This window comes from Thunnus maccoyii, chromosome 3, assembly GCF_910596095.1.
Source record: "Thunnus maccoyii chromosome 3, fThuMac1.1, whole genome shotgun sequence".
NCBI classification, from domain to species: Eukaryota; Metazoa; Chordata; class Actinopteri; order Scombriformes; family Scombridae; genus Thunnus; species Thunnus maccoyii.
The window spans coordinates 5416400-5433300 of record NC_056535.1 but is presented as its reverse complement, the minus strand read 5'-3'; the positions used below and the strand labels follow the sequence as shown (position 1 = coordinate 5433300).

At 41.3% G+C, this 16901-nt stretch overlaps 1 protein-coding gene across 2 annotated transcripts; it reads right to left on the bottom strand.

Annotated features, from left to right (window-relative positions):
- Positions 1 to 720: 720 nt before the first annotated feature.
- Positions 721 to 16592, bottom strand: LOC121893812 (cell division control protein 42 homolog). 2 transcript variants are annotated; one of them, XM_042405891.1, is made up of 6 exons: positions 16489 to 16591; positions 7797 to 7935; positions 7431 to 7503; positions 6946 to 7055; positions 5962 to 6159; positions 721 to 2623 (listed from the first exon to the last, which is right to left on the bottom strand). In XM_042405891.1, the coding sequence occupies exons 2-6, from the start codon at positions 7899 to 7901 to the stop codon at positions 2534 to 2536; spliced, it is 576 nt and encodes a 191-aa protein (XP_042261825.1). In that variant the 5' UTR covers positions 7902 to 7935; positions 16489 to 16591; the 3' UTR covers positions 721 to 2533. The 2 variants fall into 2 exon arrangements, with proteins under 2 accessions (XP_042261825.1, XP_042261826.1); XM_042405892.1 differs by lacking the exon at positions 721 to 2623 and adding an exon at positions 3357 to 4455 and having other exon boundaries at positions 16489 to 16592.
- Between the last annotated feature and the right edge of the window lie 309 nt (positions 16593 to 16901).

The following is a 16901-nucleotide window of genomic DNA, read 5'->3' as shown; positions in this document are numbered from 1 at the left end:
AAAACATGTAGGAGAAAGTTTTAAACCAGCGATTTAATTAAGTTTGTCATTGCACATCTTATTTCATGTTGTACACATCTGGATATTTATGGACATGTTTTTGTCCCATATTGCAGATTTTATTTTTATTTATTAGCTTGTTATACACTTTTCTTCATAAGCTTACTCGCGCCTCACAACTGCGGACCACATGTATATATCTGACACAAAACAACCCAAATGTTGATATCTAATTATCTGTTTATTCAGAAGCACCTGCACATGAGTGGGCTGTAAATGACATCACAGTTGCCTCCATCATGTATCAGCGTCACTGTGACCCACAGAGCAGCAGCAACAACTGGGGTGATAATGTTTGGGTGGACAGCACCTCCTGCTGGCTCAATGTCCCATGACAGGTTCATACAGCTGTGGTGCTCCTAGCATGTGAGTGGAAACACACATGCTAGGAGCTCTATCAATACAGCTTTACATCAAGTCGTGCAATGAGGTCAATCCCACTTACATTGGTTGATAAAAATATATGTAAGCAGACACTTTGAATTTTGGGTCTTGATGTTGGTAGAGAATAACACCCATTTTGCTGGAGGACAAAAAAATCATTTACTTGTCCCTTGAAACGATCAATATTACAAGTACGGACAGAAATAACTTGGCATAGTTTTGTTTTTTTTACCGAACACAAACAACAATCAAAAAAGAACTGCAAGGGAAAGGTGGTAAAGGCAATTAAGGTATAAGTTTAATATTTTTGAAAAGAATGCATATACAAAGAACAAAGACTTTAGACAAAGCATTTGGTTTTGCACCAAAACAACAACAGGTTATAATAATTATACTGACTTGGGCTGGACGTCGACCCAACTCTAAGCCACCAGTAAAGAAAAACAACCAATCACAAATAATCTTAACCAAAACAGTCTCTCTGCCATTGGAGGTTTTTATTTGACTAAACCAATCACAGGTTTTCTTGGTATAAACTGGCAGGTAAGAGTTCAGATGAGTTCCGACCCCTAATGGAAAAGGAGTGAAAGTAACCTTTTTTTTTTATATATATATTTATATATATATAATATATAATAAAAAAAACAGCACAAACAGAAAAAAAAAATGAAGAAAAAAAAAAAAAGATTTTGGTAAAAACACCTGGAGCCTACATCAACATTGTGTGCCAGCTTACATTATAATTACATCTGTTAAACCTATCATTTAGAACAGAGACCAAGGCTCAGCTACACCCAGCAGTGTACAGTTCGAAAGGGTACAACGGAGCGGACAGCCCTTCACGCCTCAGACATACAAGCCTGGATAAACACGCTACAGGAAGGCACCGAATTCTGACCTGGCACAGAATTCTGGTGGAAATTCAGATTGTTAATCAGTTGTCTAAATATGGCTGCCGGTGCACACCACGCGTTTGTTTTACACAGAGGTCTCGGCTGTACCCATTCTAAGTGTACGGTGATGGAGCAATGTTTTAAAACAGTATCCTTGTTTTACCCTCCCTTGGTCCCTGGCAACGCATGAAGAACACACTGCTTGTTCTGCTAACACTGTTTAAGTTCCCTGCATCTAAAAAGGCCAATTCCTGTGGTCGACTAGTAGACCCATTACTACTGGATGCCTTTAACTCTTCAAGTGATTACCACGCTCCAAATGGACTGCCACTCTGTACTGTGCTAAGAGGACTGGATACAAGATGGCAATATTTACTGATTCGATTTTTGTGTGGAGTTTTTGGCCGTATTGCCCTGAATTACCACGTCCTTTCAGTCCTACAGTTTCCTTAGTGGTTGAGAGTGCATCTATCTGGAACATGGAATATATATATCTCAGACTTGTTATGTGTTTGAGGAGAAAAAGGGTGTTGGCAAACCAAAAAAAAAAAAAAAAAAAAACACTACTCTGTTAGCGTTTCTTCTGGTAGTGCTGAGAGAGAACATAGGGGTCGGTCGATGAGTGTGCTCGTCAACAAGAGGGGACAGGACCAGCAGCGTGAGCAGCCACCAATCAGACGGCTGGGAGGGGCTGGGGGGGGCGGGTGCTTTTTTTTTTTTTTATCCGTGAAACCTTTACATTGGCTGAGGACAACTAAATGGTTGGGGCATCTGCAGGTTGATTAGGCCACAACATCGACTGAATTAAAAATCAATCTATCAAAAGCTCGACATGACTTGGATTCTACTTGTGAGTAAGCTTGATGTCTGGATCCCCGTCCGAGTCAATGCCACCCTGCCCGGAGCCCGCAGCGGCCTGTTGGCCAGGTTAGGTTCATCTTCTGTCCCAAACTCAGACTTGGGGGGGAGGGTGAAACTTCTTATTATTGCAGAGAATTATCTGAAACTTGGTAGGCTGTTTTCTTTCTAGTCTTCCCTGTGGAGGACAACTCTGTCAACCAGCCTTAGCAGAGCAAGGGAAGGGGGTGTGGGGCAGGGGGGGGGGGGGGGGGGGGGAAGGGGGGAGCATGTGTGTATGTATTTAAGATGTGTGTGTGTGTTTTATGTGTGTGCGATTTGAAAAAGCGAGGAGCCTCTCATAGCAGCACACATTTGCGCTTCTTCTTGGGCTCTGGGGGCTCCAATGCAGCCAATATCGCCTCATCAAACACATTCTTTAGGCCTTTCTGTGAACACAAACACACAAACACACAGGCTCAATGAGGGGGCAACGCAAACATGCACAGGTCAACAAAAAAAAAAAAGAGAGAGGTTAAGGGGAAACACAATAACAGCTTAAACAGAGGAAAAATAACTGGGTGAAAACAAAAGCAGCATTGAACGTCATTTAGAGGGGTGTCATAAGAAACAGTGGAATGTGAGAGTGCTGTTGGGGACAAAAGAATGTAAATAAATTCAAAGAGATCAGATGAGATCTGCAACTCAAGCGGATATTCTGTGTTCATTTAAATGTGGTTTGTTAGTTGTGTGAGCGAGGACAGGGAAACGGAGTCAACAACACAAATAACAGGTGTTTGAGTGCAACAAGAAACAAACAAGAAATTGGAGGAAGAAGAAAGCATAACCCCTGACCCTGACTCTGCTGGTCAGATTAAAATCGCTGACTAACTCACTACGACAGGTCGTTCAACATTAGAAAAGCCATATTTTAAATACCAACCAAAAAAATGACTCAGCCTAAGAGGTGAATGTTTCCTCTCTCTTTGTATTTGCCCCTGAGCAGAGCTGCTTACACCACAAGCTTGGTCATGTGAAGTAACCAGAGCTGCTCTGACGCAGTGATGCACTATGCAATAAACCAGTAACCCCCCCCCCCCAGCGTTGCTTAAGTCAGTTGACTAACCCTCCTGAATTCTGCTCTGACGAAGCACTGGAAGAAGAAGCGAGCCAGAGAGGAGAGCAAGTTCTTTGTCCTTTATTAATTCATTTCACAGGTCATTTCACACAATTATAGTTTTTTTTTTTATTATCTGGACTTCCAAGACAGCAGGATATGTACCACAGTTAATGGCACATTAGTGTCATATATAGAGGAGGTTGGGCCGAACAAGTCAGAAAGCATTTTTCGGAGGACTACAACTTTAAGAAACGTAAAGAGAAGCCCCGCTATAAACCAAATCAATACGACTGTGTCAACATGGTACCAAACAGGAAAACTTAACAGTTATGTTGTCAAAATGGCCAAACACTCCCTATATATGACTTCACTGCTTAAAAGCCCTAAATATATATATATATATATCCATAGTTCTGTTTAATCAACAGTAGTACAAAAAATACATTAGCGTTAGAAATGGAAGCTCTGTTAAGTGTTCAGATCAATCTCAGTGTGGAGCCATGGAAAGCCACCGCCCTCGCTTTAGTCCAAATCCTCCCCACAACTACTGCAGGACGTACATCCTCTGTAAGCTACTGCTCCACTGTTGGCCAGGGCCCACATTAATGAGCGCTGGCCCATAGTAGATTAACTAGGAATGATACAGTGGTGAATTACAAAATATATGATGTAAAACTAAGCTGACATAAACCGCTCCAGTAAGTTAAGTAAGATTTGAAGTATGTTAATGCACCAACCAAACCAAATGTTAGCTGTTACAAAACAAGTAAAAGTCACTGAAGTGCAGAAAAGCCTCCAGTCAGTGAATTAAGCCATAAAAAGATTAGTTTCTATGTGCTCTCAACACGGAGTAGCAGTTTAGGTCGGGCGTTAGACCAGAATCAGACTGATGGATTGCTTAGTTAGATGGCTGAGATTGAGATTGGTCTAGATTTCAAAAGCAGCACATGTAAAGAGATAGAGAGAGAGAGGGAAGAAGATGAAAGAAGAGATTGGAGAAAGGAATGAAAAATGCAGAGCATAATGGCAGAATCTGAGGAGGAAGAGATGAGAGCAGTGGCACAGAGAGTTTTAAAATATACAGCATTTCCTCTTTCTCTGCGTCTCAGGTGGCTCTAGGGCAGCTAGGATAGCTTCGTCAAATACATTCTTCAGCCCTCGCTATAATGACAGGAGAGGGAAGAGAACAATAGCACAATTAGCACAGCGAACACAGAAAGAGATAGATGGGGGAGGAGGATAAGAGGAACATGGCAGAACAAGGAGGAAAGTGTCTGTGTGAAATACGGAGAGACGGTATGAGAGTTGCAGCGGGACTGTGTGGAAAGACATGCATGGTGACGAAGATGAAGAGTGAAGTGCGATAGTGTTGAGATGGACTCTTGCAAAGAGAGAGAGGGGCAGTCGTTGAACAGTGAGCTGACGGTGAGGTGTGGACCGGAGTGCTGAGATCCCAGTCAGGAAACAGGAAATGACATCAGCAGCTATGCAACAGTTCTGCCAGGGACAAGGGGGGGGGGACAGGAAGGAAGGAGCAGAGCTGGGAGGCGGGGGCTACACCTCGGCTCCATCAACACTATTGTTCTCCGCATGAGTGAGGCCTAACTCATCTGTTCTCTGAGTCAGACTCCCTCTGCTCACTTCCCTCCTTGAGTTCCTAACAGTAATGCACCGATGCCAACACAAGTACTCAAGACCTGACTGATTTATTAATCAGACAATCAAACACGACTACTGACTACTGCAATATTAAATCTAATAGTGAGTACAGAAAAACTTTTCTTGATTTTACAGTACCTCATGCAGTCTACTTTTGGTCCTATTTAAACGTTTCCAGTAATAGCATACAAATTGTTGGATCTAATCACACACTGGCCGCATTAAGAATGTGTAACTAAAATAGCAAAGTAGGAAAGACGCCAGGTGTGTTACCCAAGAGGCTGGCAGTAGGTTTGTCTGCACAACCATGGCTCCTCTCTTTAACTTCACAAACAACATTACCTCCCAGAGGAAATCTGAAGCCACTTTGACATCAAGTTATTGATATCCTTATATCTTTATTTGCTAATCCAATTCATTGTCCTGTAAAGCTACACTCTGCCCATTTTGGTATTATACACACTATCAGCACACTTTAACTGGGTGTGGGGGGCAGAACCTGGGACAAGGCTGCGGGCCATATCATGCTGGGAGAGTCCAAGGAAAAGGGTGCAACATCAGATTAGTGTCACTCTCACTACACTTTAGTGTTGGAGAGACTTGTAGGTAACACGTGAACTGAGAAGAAACCTCACAATACTGGTTGCAAATTCTACTACATACTTTACATACTGCCTAAACTGCTCTCTCCAGCACTAATACAGCTAAAGGTAGGCTGCCTTCTGTAACCAGGATACACTATATCCATAAGTAAGCTTTTTAAGCTACATGTAAAACATCAGATGATGCATAATTAGCAACACCACTAAGCATTGAGTCTCCAATATCAAACCAGCATGCATAACAAAACTCATCAACCAAGGCGTGCACAAGCCTGGGGTAATATGAACATGTTCCTCTTTCCTCCACTTTCTTAGTTTTTGCAATTGAGGTGTGAATCATGTTTGTCCAAGAGTGTATGTACTGTATTTGTGACTGTAACTCTTGTATATGTACACAGTGTATTACCTGCGTGAGGGCTGAGCACTCCACATATTTCACAGCCTTGAGGTCTCTTGCCAGCTTCTCGGCTGTCTCCGGAGTGATGGGCTTCTGCTTGTTCTTTGCCAGCTTCTCTATAGTGGATGGGTCATCCCGCAAGTCAATCTGAGTGCCGACTAGCAGGAAGGGGGTCTTTGGACAGTGGTGGGTGATCTCTGGAACCCACTGGAAACACAAACACAGGATTATGCAATGGCCAACACAGCACTGGGTTCTGTGGTTTCCACCACAATAACTCAAGTTTGTTAAATTTCAGTGAAGGTCAGCATGTTCAGATCTAGCAGAAACAAGACCAGGTCAAAACCTGGTACGTGGCTGGACCGTGTATGGTCAATGTGTGAAACTGTGGCCAATGTCTTACAGGAACAGTCAGTGTCTATAATGTGAATTTCTGGAATTTTCTGTAGTGGTCCCAGTAATAATTGTTGTTCAAGTGTACTGAAATAGTGTTTCACATGACATGGTTATATGATATGCTACCAGTCCGGCCAAAAAGTCAAAATTCTTCCAGAAATGATGAGAACAGACAGCCTCCTTTCTAAGAAGGTGTCCACTAGCCTCAGCCAAACAATGTTTTTTCTTCACACAGGTTCTTTTATAACTGCCTTTCTGGGAAGCTGCAACATGCTGTTAGGTTTTATATCCATATTTGACACTAAATAGGTATCTAATACTGAACTGGATGGTGACGTTTGGGTAATGCACTATTTTACAAAGTAAAACTTAAATGATTATTTTGTTAAAAATTTCTCATGAGGTTGTACTCATGCCCGTGGCTAAATCTCAGGAGAGCTATAGCTGCTGAGTGCTTACAAAACTGTTGCTTCTTCTTGAATAAAATGACAAAATATGAGGTTAAAAAACAAAACAAAAAATCAAAACAAAGCATCCATATTTCATGATGGAGTGGTAAGTGCAGTGGCAGGAAGAAAGAGGAAGGGCCAGACTTGCCTTTTCTTTGACGTTTTCAAAAGAGGAGGGGGACACGACAGAGAAACAGACGAGGAAGACATCTGTCTGGGGATAACTCAGAGGTCGTAACCTGTCGTAGTCTTCCTGACCTGGAGAAACCACATACAAACATGTCTAAATCATACTGTCTGGTCATCAAGTTTCTAGGATGGATAAACTGGACAAAGGTGATTTCACCAAAGCCTAAAATAAAACTTCCATTAACATACATCCTATGTTCACAAAAGCTGTGGATGCAATGTGAAAGAAGACAACTCATAATACAGTTCAATTCTAACCTGCACAAACTACCCAACAGTATGATTTCCATCTAACTTCATACAAACATCCACTTCACAGTATAACATGTATATAATGAAAAGGGCTTAATAGGCAATTTACAATTCTTACAATTGGAGAACATGAGTTGGATACGCTGGATGAACAGAACTAAACAAGTGTAGGATTGAATAAGAAAGACATACCTGCTGTATCAAACAAGCCCAGAGTGTAGGGCTCACCTCCAATCATTACAGTTACAGCATAGTTATCAAACACCTACAACACACAGACCAAAACCAATGGTTAGCCACTCATTTGCTCAATAGGAATTTAAGCATACATTTTATTATCACCGGAGTTTGATGAGTATGGTGTTGATCACCATTTAGTACATTTTAAGTAGGGTGGAGAACATATTTCTTGTCACATTCCAAACTAAACATCCTGTTCTGAATTGTTCAAAATGAAACTGTTTTGGATGTTTATATTCTGTTGCCTGAGAATTAGCAGCATCTGTCGACTCCATATTTACATTCACATATGTTAAAGTTAGGTGTTCACACACTTACCGTAGGTACATATTCAGAGGGAAACTTGTTTGTAGTGTAGGAGATGAGCAGGCAGGTTTTACCCACAGCACCGTCCCCAACTACAACACACTTGATGGTCTGCATAGCTGTGTTTTAGTCTTCACTACTCATTCAAGATCTACAACAGAAAAACAAGAAACTTCATTAGTTGTTGGTTGACATTGCTTACTTGTTGGCTGTACACACTGTTAACCTCCTGTGGTCTTTACGTTTTGTTTTACAACACTGATTTTTACAAATGTATTTAAATAAACAAACACAAAACACAAAATATTTAATTGTATTTGCCTGCCCTGTGGTCATTATTTTAATAGAGGCACTATTGGCATCAATAGCCTTGAATCTTTATGGATTAAATGCATCAAAATGAGTACAGCATTGTACTGAGTGGACATGTGTAAGCAGGAGGAGAAAATAAGCGAGGGATGGGGACTAACCAGTTTCCTGGGGGAGACCTTGAAAAGCTCAACACCAGATGGCATTTTCATTATTTGTCAATGACAAACTGTTAGTAAAAGCACTTCTCAACATAACTGTAAAATTGAAACCTGGCCTGAATCTCTAAACTGATGTGACCCCAGCCTTCAGTAAAAATGTCATTATCTACTTGACATAGAGATGTTTATGTGGAAATAACCCCCTCCAGACACAGATTAATGAATGGACCCCATTGAACCACGGGGTCAATGAGGATGTCCAGATGTCCAGATGAGGTTTTCTAATTTAAGGGATTGAGGGATCGTACAGACCCACAGCTGGAGACTCATTTGGGGGGAACAAATGACACAGTATAAATGTGCAGTGGGATTTTGGGCTTATTGTAAGAATGAGCAGGGTTCAGACTGCCAGGTGAGAAAAGGGAGAACATTTACTAATAACAATAACAAGGACAAGGTATTAGCAAATATTCCTGGCCTAAACTATTAAATGATAAGGTGGCGTTTAAACTGGGTCAATTTTCGGACTGGAGGCCTGTTAACTCTGGAAAGAAACATACGCTTCATGTTTAAGGATAAGGATTCAAGGATAACCCTGATTTGATCATTAAAGCTGATTGACAGTCTCCTCTGGTCTGCAAAAGAGCAGGGCATGTCACCATAAACGGCCAAGAATATCTGTAACCTGCACTAGTTTGACAATTCTATTAAACACATCTGATTTTTTAAACCTGAATCTGGGGGGAAAAATATGCCTGTGCACGTTATATGGCAGCTCCGATAACACACACCAAAGCTGAAACTACCCCAAAAGAAATGAGGAACCTGATGCCAAACGATCATTACACAACCATTTTCAGAATGACGGTTTTGATCTATTCAAGCGTCCCAGTGAGCCAGCAAGCCCAAACACCAGCATCCTGAAACTGAAACAGTTTCATGGAAATCTTTTATTATTCACACCTGTGCTTTTCCTACTGTGACATGTTCAAATATGTTCAAATCATAAATGTTGACCTTGAATCTGTGCCTGTAACAATGTGGTGCATCTTGACACATTGTGCATTTTGAGACAACACACTATATATATTATGTGGACCACAGTATTCCCCTGTTTCTCCTCTGCAAGTTATAGTTTGTCCGTGCTAAGCCACTGCAGAGCTCTGCACCACTGTGTGGGGGTGGGATTGTCACCAAATGTTACAGTGTGGACATGGTTTAACAAGGGAACAGTACACAGGTGGATGTGCCGCAGAAACACATAGAATAAGATGTATTGATTTCTCCAACGTACTATTCCCTTTGCTAGAATTATGTTATTGTTGTTTTGTTAGGCCTTTATATTGTATTTATTTGAATGTTTAGTGGCAATGACAGACCAAACAGTCTGAAATTGTCAACATGAGGGTGTTATTCAGCCATAGAGTAATGTGATTGGTCCCACTATCTTCAGTGTTTCCCCTATATTTATACAGGTCTGGCGAGCCACCAGGCCAAAAAATTTTTTTGTAATGCCAAAAATAACGCCAAATAGCCATTCATTTGGAAATCAATAGCGTTTGGGGGTGTATTTGTGTAGCGCTGTTCCGAAACGTGAGTCAACCTCTGTGTCATTGCCTGGGAAATTCTTGCGTAGCTCCTTTCAAGGGATAGGGAAGTGTGTATGTGTGAGTGGTTGAGCGTGTGCCAGTGGCAGAAAAGTGACGGTGAACGCGAGCGGAGTACAGGAAAAGGCTAGCAGTAAGTTGTCGGTCTGGCAGTAAATGTACAGCTCTGACTACAGTGTCAGTTAATAAATGCTGCAGCTTGTCAAGACAAAGAAAAGTCTCGTCTGTTGTTTCGTCAAACTGCTGGAAAAGTGAAGCGGGTTAGCTCCCATGTTAGCAACAATGGGCTAGCCTAACCTGACGACGCCAAACAGAGAACGGATAAAATGTGCGGTTGCTGAGTGTGCCTCCACAAAAAAAAAACATTAAGGCTACCTATGAAATTTTCAATATTTTACATATGAATATTGATACCAAATGACTTTTTCCATACCATAGCTGAGTAACCCACTTTCCACACAAAAATGTTTTTTTCATCAACCACAAGACAAAAATGAAATTATAGCTGGAAACACCTGACCATAAAATACAAAGCTTTCCACTCCAATAAGTTGTTGTGGTAGAATACCATACAACAATGTGACTAAAGAGTAGGGCTGCTTCTCATATTAGGAACTAATAGATTGTTCTATACACTCATGGAGGCAGCTTAACTGAGGCACAGACTAAACAGCTTGCCACCTTGACTAAAGGCTCATTTCTTAAGACTCAAGATAGATGAACACAACTGTGGACTAAACTGTGCAGCTAAGAAGGGAAAAAATGTGAAAATGTTAGAGCATGCCACTACACAAAAGCAATAAAACAAGCAATCACACACAAGATTAAGATACTAACACAAGCTCTCTACATGAAGTCCAAAAAATAACATCCTCCATGTGCCAAATATGGGAAATTATTTCCCCTAAGACAAGGAATGTGTAAAAGTTCTGGGTTCATCCATCTGTCACAGTCAAGCCTGTTTCACTTTTAAAAGCTGTTACGGTTAAGTTCCATATTAACAGATTTCAAAACAAGACAGACGCTGATGTGTGATTCTCGTGACAAGTGGAAGGTGCTGCAGAAGTCACTCAGCAGTCTGAAACAGCTCTACTGCTGTGGAAGTGACTCCTATTAGTTTGTTTTGGCACTTCAATGGAGAGGTTGCGGGACAACGGGGAAGGTGAAGTTAACAACGACAAAGACTGCATCCTGTTAACAGCTGACATGACTTGGGTTCAGAACATCTTACCCAAAGACTGCAGTTGAAAATTAGTTGCTCTAGGTTTATGCTCACACAGTGTCCCTGACGTCATGTTTCTTGCGTCGAGCTTGTAGCTCATGCGCCATCTGCCGAGGCCCGCGCCACAGAGTCTCCCGTGTATGAATATACCAAGCGCACGTACATTACATGCAGCTCTCAAGTGTGGAGGCAACAAGGGGAATAACAAATTCAAAATTGCTGTTACTCACAAGGTAAACAAATGTGTGTTTGTAATGAAGCTAGGTTAGCTTAAGTTACAGAAGTAAATAGGACTAGATATCGAACCCCATTAGCCTACTTTTTTAGCGCCGGAAAGCAGAAATTCCTCCTTCATATGTTTAACTAATCCAAAATGTAATAAAGTCTTGGCAATGAATTTCAAATGATAGCCACCCCTAGAAATAAACACTGTTGTTTGTCACAACTGTCACTAATAAAAGGCCTAACACAGGAAGACAGAGAGACGTGACAGACTATAATAGGTTATTTCAACATCTTTAGCCGCGAACATTAAATCAGTATGGTAAAGTTTCATACACTGTCAATAAGGGTTGTGCAATATGATGTCTATCATTTCATATTATGCTCAATCGATCATTTTGTTGTGTTGCAAATCACACTCTTTATGGTAATATTTTTCTTCATTTAGAGTCTGTCCATCTCGAGCCGTAGCTGGCTCATGAACACGCCTGATGGGATGTCATGTGTACTATGCAGAAAAAACAATCCTTCGCATCATGTTAATGTCGTCAGGCAGCCTAGTAAGAACTATAGACTGGATAATGTTGTATGTCATCACAGGTCTTAAACACAACAAAATTCTATAAAGAAAGACGGCAATCTCAGAAGAGATAAGACGATGACAAAAACATGAAGAATAGTTATTGTATTCTGGGAGAAATACAGTTCAGTGTTAATGTATTCATCCTCCTATTGAGGAAGAACAGTTGTCCAAGCTCTAGCTGTCCAAGCAGACATTGAGCATAAAGCCCTGAAAGGATGCTTCCAACTAATCCATGAGTGTGCCAAGCGAAAGGGGCCACATCACCCCAGCTATGTGCCACTGATTCAAATGTGCAAGAGGGTCGTCAGCCTATGAAAGAAGTGTAGATTAAAATAGGCTCATGTAGATTAGAACAGGTATACATTATATATTTCCTTTTGTGGCTTCTGTTTGCAAATTCATTGGCTGAAAATGTCTGCTTCAGATGAATTGGATCTGATGAAAAAGGAGGTACTGTGGTAAAATCTGCAGTCCTCTGTGTGACAGATGTAAAAGCAGGGGATGCGGACACTCTGACAGAGGTCATCCTTCAGCTCACAGCAGAAAAGAAACTACCCATGGACACTTTTGCAAGTGATGGTGCTTCTGTCATGATTTGTGTGTTGTTGTTTTTGTTTTGTTATTATAAAGATGGTACAGTGGTGATTATGAATGTGGAAATTTAACAGTGACTTATTTACCATTAGGTCAAAAATCAGGGGTCGGGAAGAAACTGCAGGACGTTCCCTGGCCTTGTGACTGCCCATTGTGTTGCTCACCATTTTGGTTTTACCAAGCATCGAGCAGCAGAACAGCCGGCCTCAAAGCAATGGAGAAACTCTTCAAAGTCCCACTGCTAAAACTGCAGGTACTGTTTTCAAACAAATCATCTCTCCCTTTTAGACATGTTTTCAATCATTGCAGATTTATTAACTTTAATAGGACTCTTGTATACTAATGTTTTAAGGGAGGCAACCAGACCAGGTGGGAGAGCAGTAAGGAGGCAACAGATGTGCTGCAAAAAATCATGCCGGCTGTCCTTCCTGATCTATCTATGTAGGCCAGACATGAGCCATCGACTGAGGGGCTCGACAGATTTTTTTAAACACAAATTCTTACCACCAACGTTGTGCCTGATGCAGATTGTGCACGAAAAACTGCACAGACTATTTCAGGTTTTTCAGAGAAGAAACCTAATTTTTCACAGGTGGAATAGGGTGTAATTGATAAACCTAGTCAAGCTGTACATAAATCTTAGATGATTTATGGTCATTGTCAGTAAAGATTTGTTCTTTGTTAAAGGTATCTGTACTCATCTCCTCCCTTCAAGACATGGGGACCCAGAATGCGGTCAAAGAGAGATGGATGAACTTGGCTTGGATCTGACACTGATCTGAAGCCTTTGTCAGAAGAGGTCCCTGGCTACTTCCAGGATGGTGTTTAGGACAGTTTTAAAGCCAATGTCCATTTTTTTATGAACTAAAAATTGTAAATCCCCAGACCATTCTGGAGAGCACAGATGCAAGCCATGGGTGTGACCAAATCAGCTCTTTGGCAAATTCTTTCCCAAGGCTGAACAAGGAGGTTCTCTTGATGGACTGGGATGTATTCCAGGAAAGAATCAATCTCTCACATCTCAAGGTTTATAGAGACTGAAGGACATTAATCAGTGCCAAGATCAATATGTTTTATGGATTTAAATTGGTTATTTGGTTTATTCTTACAGTCCAAAACTCATGGGGAGACAATGCTGTGGCTGGTCTCTCGCTCTTCCAGGGAGCTCTACTCTCAGCTTAGTCTGGCAGAGGCCATTGCCTTCACTGCACCAGTCCAGACAGCAGATGTGGAGAGGCTGTTCTCTGTCCTCAAGTTGGTAAGCAAAAAGGATGCATTCATTGAGCACATTTGGGACAATATGACATAAAATTTAACAAATGACTGTTTCTCATTTTTACAGGTGAAGACCCCACTAAGGAACAGACTCAAAGATGTCCACCTAGATGTGTTCTGCAGGGTGGCTGTGGATGGACACAGTGGAAGGATCTTGTTAGACCTTTTTATTAAAAAAAAAAAAAAAAAAAAAAGGAGAGCCAGGAGAATAAAATATGCACAGAGAGATTGAACAATCTGCAACTGAGTTTTTTGAGTTTAATGTTGATTGTCATTGTCATTTGTGACAACCTTTATTTATCATCTTTTTGTTCCATCTTGGTATAAAATTTAAATCTCTATGGACACTTTCATCTGTCAAATTGCGATTTTTTTCACTTAAGCACACAACACCCTAAAGGTGCAAACTGTGTTCGCCGCACATACCACACATGTTCTCCAGCCTTTGCCACCTTTGTCCAAAAAACCAGGGAAAACCCTGGCTAGTGGTGAGCTAACGGGAACACTGGCCCCCAGTAGAATTATAACATAAGAACCAGAAATTAGTTCAGCAAGTCAACATTTCCAAATGTTCATATTGAAGTGGTTGTTACAAAGACTGTAGGCTTGGGAGGTGTCAATTTGTCTTCTGTGTTGAGGCATTTCATTCTTCTTCTTTTTTTTACAGTTATTATAACGACAGCTATCTGGGCCTCCAGAGCCCTTCTGATATCAAAAGCTTCTGGTAAATTAACACACACATGACTCTATGAACATGAATAAACCTATCTGTTACAATGGCAATTTTAAGTTATCCACTACTGGTGTGCACAAATACAGGTCCTGGTGTTGCGGACTCTGCACGCACACAACAGCACAGCTGCTAAAAAAATCCTAAGGCAAAAACTATACCATTTTGGCTTTTGTGTGTAGCTGCGGTGTTTCTGGCTGTTAAACCGGACACACCGCCGCTACACACAGCACCCTAACACAAGAGGAAAGGTTAAGTTGAATGGTTGTTGTGAGAAATACAAAAGATGATGTGTCACTCAGTTGTCCTGACTGTGGTGCTGCTATACTCTCATTCACGGGCTCTCATTATGTTCTGCTCAGGACCAACCGAGTCACGTGCAACACCTAGTGGTAAGACTTGGTATTACTGGTCCGGTCCGCTATTTGGCTTAATATCAAGCCAGTTTGAAATTTTTTACATGGGGTCAACACTATTTGAAGTATCATAATGTCCTGCAGGGCCAATATGTTTTACATGGAACAATATGTGACTAAGAATCTACATACTTGTAATGGGGGTAATTGAAATATTTGACAAATTCTAAGCTAAACACTGCAGTACCGGTGTTTGCAAATTTCAGTGTGTGGACAGCCTCTCCTTTTCTTAAACACTGCAGTAAGCTCATGGCCATGAGCAACAGAGGGTGGCAGCAGCTACAATAATGCCACCAGACTTAATCCACGCATTTGTGTTTGTAGGCCAGCAAGCACTCTGAGGTCAGGCCATCTTTGAGATCAGGGGTGAAAGCAGCTGAGATTGTTGCAGTTTCCCCATGATTTAAAGCTCCTAAGTAGAAATGAACTCTGTATGTTAGACACTGTATCAAGCAAGACATTTTGCAAGACTCTAACGAGCTGATTAGATCTGACCAGTGTTTCTACTGAACACTAAATACATATGTCTACCATACAACCAAAACACACAACATCCACATAGCCTGTGAGGTTGCAACTACAACGGATTTAGCAACATTTCGTCAATGTCTGTTCACAGCTTTAGTAACAGCTTCCTTCCAAGTTCATCAGAAACAAAGACTCAGTGATGCTCTCAAGCACAAGGTTTGACCGAAAAAAGTCCTTGGACATCTGGCCGTTTGAATCCTGACACATGCAGACAACAAGAGACAAATCACTAGCATTCCCTTCTGACATCAACACAAAATCTGTAACGAGTGGTGCACAAATGGACTTTCTATAACATCACGGTCCTCAAAGCTTGTGACATGTCTAAATAAGTGGTCATGATGGGCAGCCGGTATATGTAATAACTACTCCCTAGATAACAAAAACAATTCAAAATCACACCTGAGAGATGGCTAAGACTAAATGCCACTGTTAGCGTGGACGCACTAGCTGCAGTATTTCGGCCACATCCCCGGCCTGAATCTGGCCTAATTTCCTGCCGGCTGATTAAACTAACGATAACTTTACTAGCCCTACTCTTACTATCCAGTCTATATTGTGGCGTTAGCACCAAAACCTTACACTTAACAACTATAATCCGAGACCCTGCTAAAATTATGAAAAATAAGAACCCGTCGTTTGCTACACCTCTTTACTCAGCTCGTTAACCAGCTAATCGCTGGCCAGTTAGTGGTTACATATTTTGCTATCTTCTGACTTCACGTGAACGGTGAAAATGTGTTCAATTCTCATTACACTAAAATCCCCAATAAATTCGATGCGAAATGGGTTAGCTACCCGGCCCCAAGAGGTTTATTTACTAGCCGGTCCAATGTTAGTCTGTCGGCTTGCTTTGCTAGCTTCTGTCCTCCTCAATTAGCTTGCTGGCTAACTGGCTGAGCTAACCTCTGCGGATGCTGTTGCTGAATGTGATATCTAAACTGGCAATTACAACATATTTACCAGAGATGTACAGCATCTATGATGTTAACAAGATTTAAACAAAATACTACTCAGTTATATCGCAACAATATAAACAAAATAAATTTTTCCTTACCGTATCCTCTATTTGTGTCTTTACGCCGGGCGTTGGCAGCTCCGCGCTAGGGGCTTCCCAGTCAACAGAACAGGGACACGTTGGGCTGCGTAGTGAAGAACTACGTAATTACGTTAATCAGTTTCACTACAGCCAGGCTACTTTTCTCAAACTAAAGTAAACGAAAAACTAAACAAGCCGCATACAGTATATTGTGCATCAATTTAGGCAGTCTGTAGTTGCAATTTTGAAGAATTACAGGAGATTTATGGTAGTCTAAATTTAAAACTGCATTTCTACGTCTGGACACCGGCTTCATGGTGTTTGTAATACAGTATCAGATATCGACATAAATGTGTTCCTCCCACTTTCTAAGACATCACTCTCAAGGAGTTTCTCATGTTTATCTGCATTCGTCCAACAAAAAAGGTCTG